The sequence below is a fragment of the Crocodylus porosus genome, unplaced genomic scaffold (assembly GCF_001723895.1).
Source record: "Crocodylus porosus isolate Cpor-Errol unplaced genomic scaffold, CroPor_comp1, whole genome shotgun sequence".
NCBI lineage: Eukaryota > Metazoa > Chordata > Crocodylia > Crocodylidae > Crocodylus > Crocodylus porosus.
The window spans coordinates 9196766-9212188 of NW_017728949.1; the positions used below are offsets into that span (position 1 = coordinate 9196766).

The 15423-nt window shown below is 41.0% G+C and overlaps 1 protein-coding gene across 1 annotated transcript in view; it reads left to right on the top strand.

Moving 5' to 3' along the window:
* Positions 1–10923, top strand: part of CPS1 (carbamoyl-phosphate synthase 1) — a 146687-nt gene extending 135764 nt beyond the window's left edge. The window contains exons 35-38 of the mRNA XM_019554534.1: positions 5763–5822; positions 6838–6950; positions 8042–8171; positions 9873–10923. Of these exons, the coding sequence (XP_019410079.1) occupies positions 5763–5822; positions 6838–6950; positions 8042–8171; positions 9873–9971 (402 nt within the window). The 3' untranslated portion in view covers positions 9972–10923. The remainder of the gene's footprint in view (positions 1–5762; positions 5823–6837; positions 6951–8041; positions 8172–9872) is intronic.
* The last annotated feature ends 4500 nt before the right edge of the window (positions 10924–15423 follow it).

The following is a 15423-nucleotide window of genomic DNA, read 5'->3' on the forward strand; positions in this document are numbered from 1 at the left end:
AAGGCTGCTATTAAATCCCGTTTTAGTCTTCTCTTCTCCAAACTAAATAAACCCAGTTCACTCAGACTCTTCTCATAAGTCATGTGCCCCAGCTCCCTCACCATTTCTGTTGCCATCTGCTGGACTCCCTCAATTTGTTCACATCCTTTCACCAGTGGGGGGTGGTAGGATGCAAAACTGAACATGGTACTCCAAATGTGGCCTCACCAGTGCTGAATAGAGAGGAATAATCACTTCCCTTGACTTGCTGGCAACACAGTTATCAACGCAGCCCAGTATGTCATTAGCCTTTTTTTAACAAGGGCACAATGTTGGTTCATATTCAGTTTATTGTCCACTATAACTGTTAGACCCTAACTCCATGTGGTGCCTAACAACTAGGGAAACGACGATCCAATTGCCCATGGATCCAGTTGCTCAGGGAGAAAGCAGGGAGCAAACACTGGCACACATAGCTCACAACAGCTTTATTCAGAATGGAGACAGCTTTGGGCAAGTTCCCAGAAAAAAAGAAAAACCAGGGAGCCGCAGTGAATATTAGTTCTTTTCACATTTATGCACCTTGGTTCATGCTCATTAACATTTACTCCACCTTGGTCCCTCCTTTGTTCCACCCATATTCCCTCCTATCTCAAACTCTGCCTCTGTTTACTGTTTGTTTCGTTAGCATGGAATTACCTATGCATTTCATTCATTTGCATGCCTTTTTGCTATGAGTGTATGTGTAAAACCGTGAACCCGGCTTCTTTCAGTCAATTGCCATTTTTTGCTGACTCCTTCTTCATCTCCAAAGTCTTGCTTCTGCTTTATCTCCTGATGATCGCTAGTGGGCTGCATCTTGTTCCTTTTTACACAGTGAATCATATACCCTACACACTACCACATTCTTAGGAAAATGCTTGTCTAAGCATCATGCAATGTTACTTTTAATATCTCATTCTGCCTTGTGGTTAGCAGCTTTGCTGGCCACAAGCTAAAGCCTTTATCCAGCTGCAAATCCAGTGCTCCCCAAGATCCAAATATTTTCACCCCAGCAGTAACCCCCAGGTCCTTTTCTGCAGAGCTGCTGCCCAGGCAGTCAGCTCCCAGCCGGTAATGGTGCATGGGATTATTCTGTCCTAACTGCAGGACTTTGTACTTGTTCTTGTTGAACTTCATGAGATTTCTTTTGGCCCAGTCCTCCAATTTGTATAGGTCCCTCTTAATCCTAGCCCTACCCTCCAGCATATCTACTACTTCCCCCCAGCTTGGTGTCATCCGCAAACTTGCTGAGGGTGCACTCTGTGCCATTTTCCAGGTTGTCAATGAAGGTCTTGAATAAAACTGGCCCTTGGGCACTCCACTTGATATCGGCTGCCAGTTAGACATTGAGCCATTGATTACTACTCTCTGAGACCAGTACTTCAGCCAGTTTTCTATCCATTTTACAGTCCATTCATCCAGCCCCTACTTCTTTAGCTTGCCTGCAAGAATGTTGTGGAAGACAGTATCAAAACCTTGCTAAAATCAAGGTACACCACATCCACTGGTTCCCTGTGTCCAGAGAGTCAGTCATCTCATCATAAAAGGCAATCAAGTTGGTTAGGCATGACTTGTCCTTGGTGAATCTGTACTGACTGTTCCTAATCACCTTCTTCTCCAAGTGCATAGATGTGGATTCCTTGCGGATCTTCTCCATGATTTTTCCAGGGACTGAGGTGAAGCTGACTGATCTGTAGTTCCCTGGATCCTCCTTTTTCCCTTTATTAAATATGGGCAGTATATTTGTCCTTCTCTAATCATTCAGGACCTCTCCTGATAGTTATGAATCTTGAAAGATTATGGTATCCTGAAATGGGAATTGCAGGTTTAGATACAAAATGAATAGATCCATGAAAGACTTCAGTGTGTTGTACTCCAGGATCAGACACAACTTCACAGCAGAGTAGATTCTTTTTATTTCTAAAGGTCAGGCCCTGATACATGAAATATAGGATAATTTCCATTAACTGTTATGACATAGTTATACCTGTTCATTACAGTATTATGCAAGTAAATGAGCGTGGATTTTAGGCCTGAATAGTTGCATATATAAGCATTTACCTTTGGACAGTTTACTGCTTGGGACTTGGGGTTTGTGTCACCTGCTTCCCTGCACTATACTTAAAGGGTAAAAACAGAGGTCCGGTTCATCCTGATCTGATTGTCCAGGGCTTTAAATTCAACAAAACAGGTGCGGGACAATCATGTACACACACACAGCTTGAATGGCAATTGCTTTGAATTAGCTGGGATTGTCCAGGGAAAAGGTGTTATCTTAGATACTTCACAGGTATTTAAAGTGGGACAATGAGTTTGGAAGTCTGTAGGATCCCAAGATGAAAGACTTTGACCTGAGAGAAATCCAAGGTCTGTTTTTACCCTTAGGTTCTACAGACTATGGAAAATGGAATTACAAGTCAAGACAGTGGCAAAATTAGTTTCCTCGTATAAAGCCAAGGGACCTATGCTTAACATGTTGTAATGCTGCTGCTTCTTTGTAATGTGGCTCTGTGTTAGCTATCCAGAGCTGAAGAGAATGCTATCCTCAGAAGCTGGAGAAACAAAATAAAAAAATAAAATAATGGGCATTTCTTTTTCCTCAAAATTGAATAATTTTGGCATATTTTAGAATATTTCCGTGCTACAGAGGTTTCAAAAGCCTGCTGCTAAGATTTTGATTAATGTTCTACACAGAACCAAAGCATCCTAATGAATAAAATGGGAGATTTTCATCACTTTATCTTAGGATGCCACTCTAGTTTTGGTATCTCTTTTGGAGAAGCCCTGAAAAAATGGCCATTTCTAAATGCTGCTGGTGGTTGGCCAGCTTAAGAAAGACAGTTCTTTTTATTGTGGCACAATGCAGCTTGTGGTATAATCCAGATCACTGTTAGTTTCTAATCGATGTTAGTGCCATAGAATGTAGTGTAACCTGATCTTTACCTGAACTTTACAGGTCAGATCTTTTATCTGGTATAAATTTTTGTAGCTCCACAGAAGTAGTATAGTTCTGTGGCAATTTAACACCATCTGAAAATCTGCCATTCTTCTTTTTAAATAATGTGGAAACTTCTAATGCCAAGGAAATCGGAATTAGCTAGAATCCTCCATTTGCCATTAACCAATTTATAATTTAGACAAGAGTAGTTAACCAGCTCATTGCATTTTCTCTCCTGATTATGCTGTTCAGTGATATCTGTAAGAAGGAATGCATCTGTCTTATATCTGTGTTGAATACCCTGAAATGCTGAGAGCATTAATGAAGTGTTTTATTTTTAAATCCCAGCTCTCTAAGTCTGTTGTTTCAGGGGGACTTTATATCATAAGTAGTGTTCCAGGAACTTAGGACTGAAAGGCGTCTCCTGGGCCATTGAGTCTGGTGCCCTGTGTTCACAGGCAATCATTAGTTGAAGGAATCCCCAAAATCACCATTGTAAACCATCACCCGCAGCTTATCCCAAGCAAGCAAGAACACCTTATAGCATGCCATAGGTAAAAGCAGGGGAGAGGAGGACATTACCAATGCCTTGCCATTGCCGTGCAAAAGTAGTAGGTGGTTAATTTAGCTCAGAAGGTCCTAGGGAAAGGATCATAGGGAGAAAAAGAGCTGTCTGATGCTATGCTGGACCTAAATCTGAAACCCAGAATCAGAGCATCAGTGTTGAGATAGTTTAGTTTGATTTTGAACCACAGCCTGGCATAAATGGATACAGCTCCACTGAAATCACTAAGGATCAGGCCCTTTGCCAATAGCAAGATATTCTAGCAAAAATGGGGAGGTTGTTATTGGGAACAGAACTTTGCCTTTGAAACTAAAGAAAAAAAAGAAAAAAAAGACCTTCCCGCCAGTAGATTCTTCCAGTAAATAAATCTGTTTGTACTTTTCACCTTTAGTAAGTAATGGTTTCTTACACAGGTACTTTCAATCGCTTTTAAATCTGAGGCTTCTCAGATGCAAGCTGACAGCTGTAATTTCTTTTTACGGGAAGGCTGTTTTATGTGTCACAAGTGTTCAATACATGTTTGATAGAAGTTTATAATTCTGTTGTGCAAGCCAACACCTCAGACCAGGAGGAAGAGCAGTCCTCTGACTGGGAAGCTGCCAGTCCTGTCACATTATATATTTATATTTTCCAGTTAGTGTACAGAACAAAAATGGCTTCAGTATGAGGTTCTTGCCAGGGTTTGTAGAGCTCAAAGGATGTGTTGCCGCCTTCTCCCTGCCAGAGAAAATACTGTCTATGCTTTCAGCATAACCTCTGCCAAGGTTAGAGGATCAGAAAAGGAGTTTGTATAATCCTGCTTCCGTACTGGTCAATCTTGGAGGTTCAGCATGGCTTTGCAATGAGAAAGTCTTATGTTGCCTTTGAGCTTTGTACTGTTAAACCTCCAAAATACTGGGGACTGCATGAGTCATGATCAGGACGTTATTTCCATGTCACTTCAAAATGCATGGTGCAAATACAAATCGTATAAAAGAGGAGGTGGCATTGTTATTTCTTCTGAATGGTTCCTGGCATTGATTGTGCATTAGGAGAGAGACTTAAAGCTGCATGGAATATTTGGCACGTAACTTTACTATAATGGGAGTCCATATCCCTCAGGTGATTCTGTTTTTCCTATGTGTGAAGCATCCTCAGGCATACACACTTTATCTTAGGATGCCACTCTAGTTTTGGTATCTCTTTTGGAGAAGCCCTGAAAAAATGGTCATTTCTAAATGCTGCTGATGGTTGGCCAGCTTAAGAAAGACAGTTCTTTTTATTGTGGCACAATGCAGCTTGTGCTATAATCCAGATCACTGTTAGTTTCTAATCGATGTTTGCCATGTTTACTTGAGAAAATAGCACCTAGGGGTAGCCCAGTGTTCCACTTTTTGAAGTTGCCTTGGGTATTTCCTCAAAATCTAGCCCAGGCATTACTCTCTCTGGCCTTGAAACAAATTGTTAGAGCAGCCTTAAAAGGAGCATTAAAAACCATGGGAGGCTTATAAAATACATTTGGAAGGCCAGTTTCCATGACATTTAATCTGCAGAGCCATTTCATAAGTGCAATAAGACACACTTGGGGCATGTATTGTGCTGGTAATAATAAGGTATTTTGCCTCTTAGTGGGCTTTGGGCTTTGGTCTTTCTCAGAATATCACCATATTACCCATTTTCATGTTTCTGAAGTGATTTCTTTGTCATTCTATACGAGAGAGACAATTGAATGACTTGGGTAGGTGCACATGCATGCATGCGCGCACACAGAGCACATTTACATGTGCATTAATGTGCTTTTCCTATGTGCATTAAGTTTAATACCTACAATATGAGGTACTAAATAAGTAAATGCGCATCAGGCTGTGCTAATAAATAAATACGCATTAGGCTGTGCTAATGCTCAGTAGTGCAAGTGCACATTTTTAAGTGATGTTTAATGCGCAGTGGCCTATTCTACTACATAGCACACATACACATGCATGTTTTTTATGCAACATTTTAACGCACAGTAGAATAAGCTACAGTGTATTTGTGAGCATGTGTAAATGTTCACACACACACACACACACACACACACACACACACACACACACACACACACACACGGGCTGATGAGCCAAAGGAGTGTGTGTGTGTGTGTGTGTGTATTTGCCTCTTAATGGATTCTGAAGAAACCGCAGGGTATCCATCAAGTGGGCAGGTGTTCTTTTCTAGATCCTAGCTTTGATGCTATCTCATGTTTCGTTTCTTTTTCAGCATTCCTTCCGTCCCAAATTCCTGTGTGTAGCAGAACAGCTGCATGAGGAAGGTTTTAAGGTATGTTGTTTGAGGTTTTAAAGCTTGCAGGTATTTATTTTTTACTTAAAATATGGCTGCATTGACCTTGAGAACCTCAGGGTTGAGTTGATAATCAAGGGAAAATAAGAGAAGGAGATACACCCACATTTTCAAAGGCTAGTAAGGATTTGTACTTGAGTGAGTCTCATTAAATTCTATGGGAGTTACCTAATTAAATGTCTGCATAATTATTAAACCACACAAACAGGATTAATTCACAAGGCAAGGGTGTTTCCTGTCAAGGCTGGAAGAACTGCAGCTACTGTGTCATATGCAAGGTCCCTCAAAATTCCCCATGAAAAAGAAAGTCAGTCAGTAATATTTTAATGCAAAAGGGGAAGCAGAGGAAAAACCTTTTTATGGGGAACAAATCTTTAAGGGACCTCATCATATTTTACAAAGAAGCTAAGAGTCTACATAATTTGCATTGTTAAGCAGTTTGCTTTAACTAGGAATGCATTTGTCTCATGCAAAGCCTGTTTTTGTCATTACCATATTTAGCACTGTGACCATAGAGCATTAGAAAGATCATTTTTAATAAAAATTCTTCACAAAGTACTGGCAGGCAGCTGAATAGCATACGTGAAAACAGGATGTATTGATCCAGTCTTACATGTGACACCATTCACAATAGGAATGAAATGGTGGGTGAAATTTTCAGAAATGTCTAGGTGACTTAGCCTAAATCCTGTTGAAAGTCAATGGGATTTAGAATCCTAAACCACTTAACTGCTCTTGGAAATGTCACTCACTGTTTATTCTCATGTCTAATAAGATCGCTGATAATACAGAAAATGGGAAAATTATGCTTCTGTGTGTGGTCTGTATTCATATATACATGTATAGTTATGGGACTCAATCTAATGCCCACTGATATCAATGGAAATCTTGCTGTTGGTTTCATTCAATATGGGACTGAGTCTCAACTGTCAAGACAGGGTTAAATGTGAAGCTTCATTGCAATATAACGTAGTAACATTTCCTCTTGACACAGCTTTATGCCACCGAAGCAACTTCCGAATGGCTTAATGCCAACAGTGTACCTGCAACTCCTGTGGCATGGCCATCCCAGGAAAGCCAAAACTCCAGCATCCCCCAAATCAGTAGGTAAGAGCACAGCACAGTTTGTAGAGATCCTGGGAGTCTTTGGCAACATCCATGACAGTAAAATCTGGAGGTGAAATCTGGGCCTCACTGGACCAGTGGCCAAGCCCTCCTTCATTTCCAGAGGCTTTGAGCCACTCTTGTTTTGTTGACAGATGTATTCTACTCTGCCTGTAATTGCCACGATGGGAAAATTTTCTTCTGTTGAATCAAAAAAGCATCTCATTAATAATGCCTATGTATTATAGCACTGGAATATTTCACATCATCTCTTTCCAAAGCATCTTGCAGATAACTGAGGCTCATTTATCTCTTAGGCATCAATATGTAATTAAATTCTATTGCACGCAGCACTGAACATCATATTTTTAAGTTTGGACATTTTGGAATCTGAATCTTCAAAAGTACCAAGCATCTCTTCCCAGCTTTAATGGGAACTGCAGATGCTTAGCACTTCTCAGAATCATGCCCTTAACAAAGTTGTGCTTAGTTGCATGAAGGCTGAATTTTGCCCTATGTTAAGGTCACTCAGGGAAGTCTGTGGCAGATACAGGGACTGAAGCTAGAATCCAGTCCTAAATCCCAGTCTGGTATTAGCGACTAGATCAGTGGTTCCCAGCATAGGGGTCAGAACCCCTGGTGAGATCACAGCATTTATGAATGGGATCAGAAGATCACAGAAATTCAGTTTAAGAAGTGGGATTGATAGCAGCTCAGAACCAGCAGCATAAGGCTGGAAGTGGGGGTCTCCTAAGAAATGTGGGAACTGCTGTACTTGATCATCCTTTAATATGTAAAACACACTAAAACTATACAATTTAAGTTAACTAAAACAGCAAACAATGGTCAGTCCCTTCCTTTTTTGTGTCCTTTTGACAAGGTATTTGGCAGAATTTGTAGACTTGGTGGAATCTGACAGGACCATGCTCGGAAGCACTTCTGATACTGCCTCAAACTTGCCACCTGTAGGCTGTCAACTATGCACTTTAGCACCTGTACCATCTTAGGCCTCCACTGGTCAGTTGAAAACATGCATTCTTTGAAGATTTTACTAAACAAAGTATACCACTGTGTCTTCTGCATTGCCTTTTCAGGCTGATAAAAGATGGGAACATAGATTTGGTGATTAATCTTCCCAATAGCAACACCAAGTTCATCCATGATAATTACATGATCCGCAGGATGGCTGTTGACAGTGGGATTGCTCTCCTTACTAATTTCCAGGTATCTCTTTTGCCACTTTTTCTTCTCTTAATCATAATAGTATAGAAATCTTTTGGGCAATTTTGTACTTAGAATCCAATATTTCTGGATCCCCATTATGTTTCACAGATAATAATACACCTGAAATAGCAATAACTTGGTAGCTTGAATACATTTCCTTTCCACTGTCCTGCAGAAACATTGTGTCCCATGCTATGGCCTTGGGCTATTCATATCTCAGTCCCTGCCTTTGAGCAAATTCTCCACCATTCGTTCATTATAACATCAAAAAAATATGCTTGGCAACAGCTTTCTATCACAAAGCTCTTAAATATAGCTGTCTATATTTTGAACAAGGCATGACACCTTTATTGAGAAACTCAAAGTAAATTTGTTACTATTCCAATGTGTCATCCAAGTGAATTACTATTCTGTGGGCAAGGCTATACAAGATGTTTACTGCGGCATAGACTAATTAGCTCTGCAGCAAGTATCGCACAAATGCACATGTGCCCGTATTAGGTTGGAATGCACTAATTAACTCCACAGCAGGCTAGTACTTGTATTTATAAGTTTAAAAAAAAAAAGTAAATACAAGTACTACCCTGCTGCAGAGTTTTTTACTCTGCAGCAGCACACATGTAGATGTTGCCCTGGCTGGCTGGGGCATAAGGATGGTTCAGTATGGGGGCTGCCTGCTGGCTGGCCCCACACTGGAACACCCCCATTCCCTAGACAGCACCTCGACAGCATGCTGAGTAGGGGGAAGCAGCCCCAGGCTGGCAGGGTAACTCCCGGGGCCCTGTGCCAGCTGGGACTACTCTGACCTGGTTCAATGTACTGCAGTCCCTGGCACATGTTCAAATGGCTCACCTGGGAGCAATAAACTCTAAAGCAATTAGCTCTGGAGTTTATTGCTTTGCATTAATTGCTCATGTAGACGTGCCCTGTGAGGACAGCTTCCTAATTGATAGCATAGATTTTCATTCGTTTTCTATCTAGTGTTCTTCATAATCTACATTTCAGATATCAACACAGGTAGGGGCATTTGCCTTCCATGAATTCTAACTCATTTTCTGCCACAGGACAGCTGGACTGTGGTTGACAGCTAAACACAATATTTCTTTCCAGCTCTGTTACAGTCACAAAATTCTGCTTTCTGCTTTTACTGAAGTGGGTTGCCAAATTCCCCTTCATTTCCCTGGGAGTGGGCTCAGACCTCACCAGCCTAAACTGATGCCAGAGGTTGAAGTGCAAAACCTTTAGCTGTGTTTGGAACAAATGCAAAACAAATTCAGTGCCAAGTTATAAGCTTAGAGAGGCAGCAGTGCCCAGAGTGTTTAGTTTGAATGGGAAATAGCAGAGTGCTCTGACACCCATCTGAAAAATATGCCTTGCCCATGAGAAAGGGGATTCCAATTCAAGACTCAGTAACCCACCTGCAAACAAAATTAGTTTAACTCTTACTCTATAAAGTGTGGGGTAACATATCTTACACTATATAGAACCTTTTTCCAAAAAGATTACCAAGTTTTCAGAGGCTGCCAGTCTTGCAAGCTGCGTCATATGAGTAAAACTTTAGCTCACACAGTCATTCAGAAATCACCCTTAAAGCTAACCATGCATGTCAGATCTAGGTGGTCAAGCAGTGAGCTTGCTTTATAAATAAGTCTCCCAGAAATGGCTTCAAGATACTCAGTCTTTTTTGCTTTATATTTTCAGGTGACAAAGCTTTTTGCTGAAGCCATCAAATACTCTGGGAAAGTGGACTGTAAGAGTCTCTTCCACTACAGACAGTTTAGTACCAGAAACCCAGCATAAGGGAAAAGCCACCAGCACGAAATGTAGCTCCTCTCGCACCAAGAGAAAAGGAGGTTCCAACTTTGGCCGCTAAAATAATCTATCCAGTCCAAATTTGGTTATTTCCATTTATTTCATTGGCTCTGATATTTATCTTGTTGTAACTTACAGTGGAGACACAGCAGGTGCTTTGAAATCAACCTTCCTCCTCCAGATGATGTTGAAAAATAGTTTCCTTCCTCCCCTCTCCCTTTTGCAGTTGATATTCATACCAGGTAAATCCAGATCCCACTGTGGTAGAGGAGGTGCAAGGCAAAGCATGTGATCCTTTAGGGCGGCAGTTCCATCTTTATAGAACCATTCCAGCTCCTTCTCTAAGTGTTTGTACTGTTATCCTTTGATAATGCCATATTAGTGCTAGAATCTGGTATTGCCCTCCCATTGAGCTATGTCATTGTCATCTTCATATATTTCCTGTTTTCATCATTAATTATCAAAATCTCTGTTACTTTGTCCTTTATAAAAACCAACCTTATACTTGATTCACTCAGTGATGTTGCAGTCACCTACTATCATAAGAAAGTGATGAATGTGATGAGAATGAAAGGAGCCCTTTTTAAAGTTAAAAGAACAAGCATCACTGCTGTTTTATGACAGCAGATAATGGACATGTTGCAGCTACTTTCTGTTTATTTTGGGTCCTTTTTTTTAAACTTTGCCCAAGTGCCATCTTTTGCAGTGTGCAGTCTTGACCAGGGTTTGTGCAGGAATGTCTTCCAAATTTTGTTCATGCCTCAGTGTTTGAAATGTGTTTATTATTTGTGCCCCAGATGGCTCTCTCTGAATCACAGGGTTCATTCTTAGTCTAATGTGTGGCTTCAGAGAAGATACTCTCAAAACACTGCCCTGCATTGTTCTCATCCATTTTGTATTGTGATTGCGAGGATTAAAATGGAATACTTTGCAAACAAGACATGAGCGTCACAATTCTTAGCTTACTCTGATACATTCCTCTCTCTTTCACGCAAGGATTCCTTTTGGACTCTATTATCATACAAGGGTTATATTCACTATTATTTATATTGTTGTAGCACCTATAAGCCAAGTCAGGGATTAGGGTCTACTGTGCTACATGCTGCTTATTATTGCTATTTGAGATAGTGTTTAATAGATTACAGTTTGACAGTTCAAGCAAGGATCAGTGATAAATAGGCACTACCCATACATAGAACAAAAGGTTCTGACTCAATAAAAAGTCAGTCTGTGCCTCAAAGAGTTTGCAGTCTAGGTACTTTTTGAGTATGCCCATCCCTTATTTTTTGTACCAATTACAGTATGATTTAAAATGTATACACATAGCCCAGAATTAAGGAATAGGCAAAATGGAATTGGGCACGGATGAATCACAAGACCATCCAGCCAGCGGGAATAAGTTCTGGAACCTTATGCTGTAGAGTTTAAACTGATCTCTCCCTGTAGAGGACAGGATGAGGCATAATGGGAGGAGCACATCTGCCTACTATGGAGCTCTTATCCCTCCCACGCTGGACCCATACGTTCATTCCAGTCTGGCAGGCCCAACGTTTTCAGCATGGAGATTTCTCATGGATACTATCTTCCGTGGGGAACAAAATTCTTTCTGCTTCATGTTGGGTTTATTTTTGCACTTTTTAGCAGGTTGTTACTGTTTTTGTTTTTTTCAAACAGAGCTCAAAAACCGCCCAGAGCGGTTCCCCTATTCAGTCGTGAAATGAATGAAGTCGTGAAATGAATGAATAATAGTAATTAACTATGCAACTCTTTCCAAATGTATCCTACATATTTTCAATAGCAAAAATCCAGCCAGCACCTCATTCCATTTCATTCTCATATCACCCCTGCCACAATTGGCAATGAGCACTGCAATGGCTGGAAATTTCCATGTTCATTTTTCTTTCCTTCTTTATTTTGAATCTTTCACCATGAGGTGGAAAAAAAGGCCCTTGTTATCCATATTTGTGAGTTTCATCTGAGTAAGGTATGACCTGACTTGAGTAAGGACTTTTTAAAATGAGTCATCTTCTAGTGAGGAGCCTGTGCTGGTCTCCTATGTATTGGAAAGCTGCTGTTCTTACCTAGTTAACATTTAACCTATGTTTAAAATGCAGAATTGTCTTGAACATCACAGATCAGACAGTAACTGGAAAATAGCAGTAGCAGAAGAGTAAGATAGATGCCCCATCCACCCAGACCTGCTGGAACACAAATGGAGAGATGTGTACATGAAAGAACAGGGGACCCACCATTGACTGCTGGAGAACCGCTAAAGGCAAATGAATAACATCATGATATAACAAAGCATATGTCTAAAGGATGCCTATGTGATGGGAACTTTAAAGAAATAATTGTGCAATAAGAGGCACAGAAAGAAATAAGTTTTAGCTCCATTTAGTTTAACTTTCTTCTTAAGTAACTTTCTCACTGGATACTTTGTGCATGTATGTGTACGTGCGAGCATGCACATCTATGTATATATTTATATATAGCCACAACATGAATTTATCTCAGCAGCTGCAGGTACTTGAACCACTGCTTCTGCAACGTCCATAGGCTCTCATATAATGGAAGTGAAAATTAGCAGAGAAACACACCAGGGCTGAATGCACGCTAAGTGCTCTGTAATTACACACTAGTGTTACCATTTGGCTGCTGGTGCCAAACACCCAACAGGCACAGGTGCCACCAATGCACTCTCATACCCAAGCAGACATAGCTAATTACAACCCATTCCAAAAGCCTTCAGACTGCAAAGTACTCATACTGTTTGTTGTTTTTTCTCACTTTCTTTTTGGTATTTGTTGAGGGAAAAGGTGTATTCTCCTTATCTTTATGCTGAAAAATGTAGGATGAAACAATGGCTTCTGTCACGATCAGAAAGGAAGCAGGTATTGAACAGAAGACAAATCCCCACCATCACCTTCTGTGGTCTCTGAAATATTGTCTGATTGTATTTGTTTCCCAGCATCCCCTTTTCTTCATTTGCATAATGAAGGGTGCAAACGCTGTAGGAAAAGACTTTAAGTATCTACAGCTGTTGGGATCAATGCAGCTGTGGGGAAAAAAATCATGCTACAATTAGTGTCCTTTGTATCAGGCTCTTTTCTGCTGTGAACAAACTGACTTGTAAATGTCTTTTCCTTATTAATCTTGGGGAGGCTGACAAGATCATTGACAAAAAGTGACACTGTTAAAGTTGTAAGTGCCAGTTTGCTAAGGTCTGAACTGTCAGATCACTTTTTTCTCTTTCATTGATTAAACAAAGGAAAGGGGTAAAAAAACCAGAGGAAAGAGACAATAGAAAATCGAGTTTTTGATCAGAGGAGGAGGATAGACCCAGGGGAGAAACATAAACAAACCACATTGTCAGTACTGGAAAACATTCTTCTTAGGGATATTCAGACTGCTAAGATCTCCCCATGGAACAGTACCTTTCTGTTAGAGACAGGGCTCAAAAATCCTGTGCTGTCAATGAAGAAAGGCAGAGAACCATTGAGAGACACTTGGTCTGAAATGAACGGTAACTAGCAAGGCCCAGGACAGAAGCAAACAGAGATGAGATATCAGAGTCAAGAGGATAACTGAGCTCTTTTTAGGGACAGAATTCATAAGATCTACTCAGAGTCAGAACATCTCTTGAGCTTGGGAAGCTCTAAGTGTTCATAATCAGTATGCTGGTCATCTATGAGAAGACAGGAGTCTCTGCCATGTCATGTGAAGCGTATGAAGGATGCTACTGTAATTATCTGTAGGATGTTGAACTCTGCTGCATGGTAGTACCGAATTTACTCAAATACAAGATGACCCCAAATATAAGATGACTCCCCCATAAGATTCTATATATGTAAAATGTATGTTTTTAAAATGATTATCAGAGTGTTATGTACAACAATAGCAGCTGGGGGTGGGGGCGGGGGATCAAATGGCCCCCTAGCTCTCTGCTCTGCTGGCTTCTTGCCCCTGCAGCCTTTCTGTCTCCCCTGAATCTCCTCCTACTGTCAGACCCTAATCAAGGCTCTGTTCCATCTTTAAGCACAATACGGAAACAAGCTGCATTTGACAATAAAGGGATGTAAAGGGACAGAGGAGAGCAGAAGCTACAGAGGGGGACAGGAGATTGCTGTGGGCCTAATTCTGGCCCTAACCCTGACTGCTGCAAATTTCATCACAGGTAGTCCATAAACACACTTTTGAGCACCAGTTTTGTACCTACTTATATATAGTACAAACTGCTTTCTTAATTTTTTTAATTTTGTGTCTCAGGCCAAATTAGCTAAATCAGTTCAGAGTTCCGTCAACTAAGCAGAACTCAATCTTTTAAGCCTGTCTAGCACTACCACTGGCAAGCATCTTCCCTCCCAGACTCTTCCGCCCAGGGCCTCAAATACTCCTAAATCCATGGCAGGCATCCTACATGCAGACCCCCAAGCCCAGAGTCCTTAGAGTTCAGATGTCCTTGAGTCTCACTTGCTAGCCAAAAGGCCAACGGAGAAAGCTCAGGTCTGAACTGTCAGATCATTTTGTTCTCTTTCATTGACTGAACAAAGGAAAAGGGTAAAAAAACAGAGGAAAGAGAAGATATAGAATCGAGTTTTGGTCAGAGGAGGAGGATAGACCCAGGTGGAAATATGAACGAAGGACCACCTTGTCAGTACTGAAAAGCATTAATTTCCATAAAAATAAAGCATGTTGCTGAGATTCTCTCATTGGGAGGCTATAGGAGACTTTCATAGGGTGGCCTGCTCACAATGCATTGGACAAGTCTCCACCCTTAAATACACAACACCATTTAAGGTGATCCTGGCTCACAAGAAGCTGAGAACCTACATGCAACCCCCTATGAACCAACTGGGACTACATTTGATCACAGAGGAAAGGACTTGATCTGAGCCAAAAAGCAGGGTACAAACTGTGCATGACATCAGTTCAGAACTGGCTCATGACCTTTCGGATAGATCATTGTGCTGGGTCCCAGCAGAGTCAACGGCATTTCATGTCATGGTGACTGCGCAGCCCAACACTGCTGAGTATGTGTGTGTACTCCAGATGCCCTCTCACAAAGGGTGCATCTGCATGAGACGCTGACTGCACAGTCACCCAATACTACTGTGCAGTAGCATTGCATAGCAAAAACCATGCTGAGATGCAACTGCACAGGGCTGTGTGAAAAAGCACCCTTTCGTTTCAACTTCCATTTCACTGGGACAGTATTTTGTTTTGAGTTTTGTTTCATTTTAAACCCACTGTTCCATTTCATTTCGTTGAAACTGTTTCGATGCTGTTTTGCCATTTTGCCTGTAGGCTATAATGAGGAAGGACAAAACTGCCTATAATTTTGTAATTTCCTGCCTTATTCAGATGAAATTTGCAGAAATGGTAGCTCCTTATGAAGCCATAAAGCCTGCCAAGTTTAAAGGAAATGGCATCTCAAAACCTT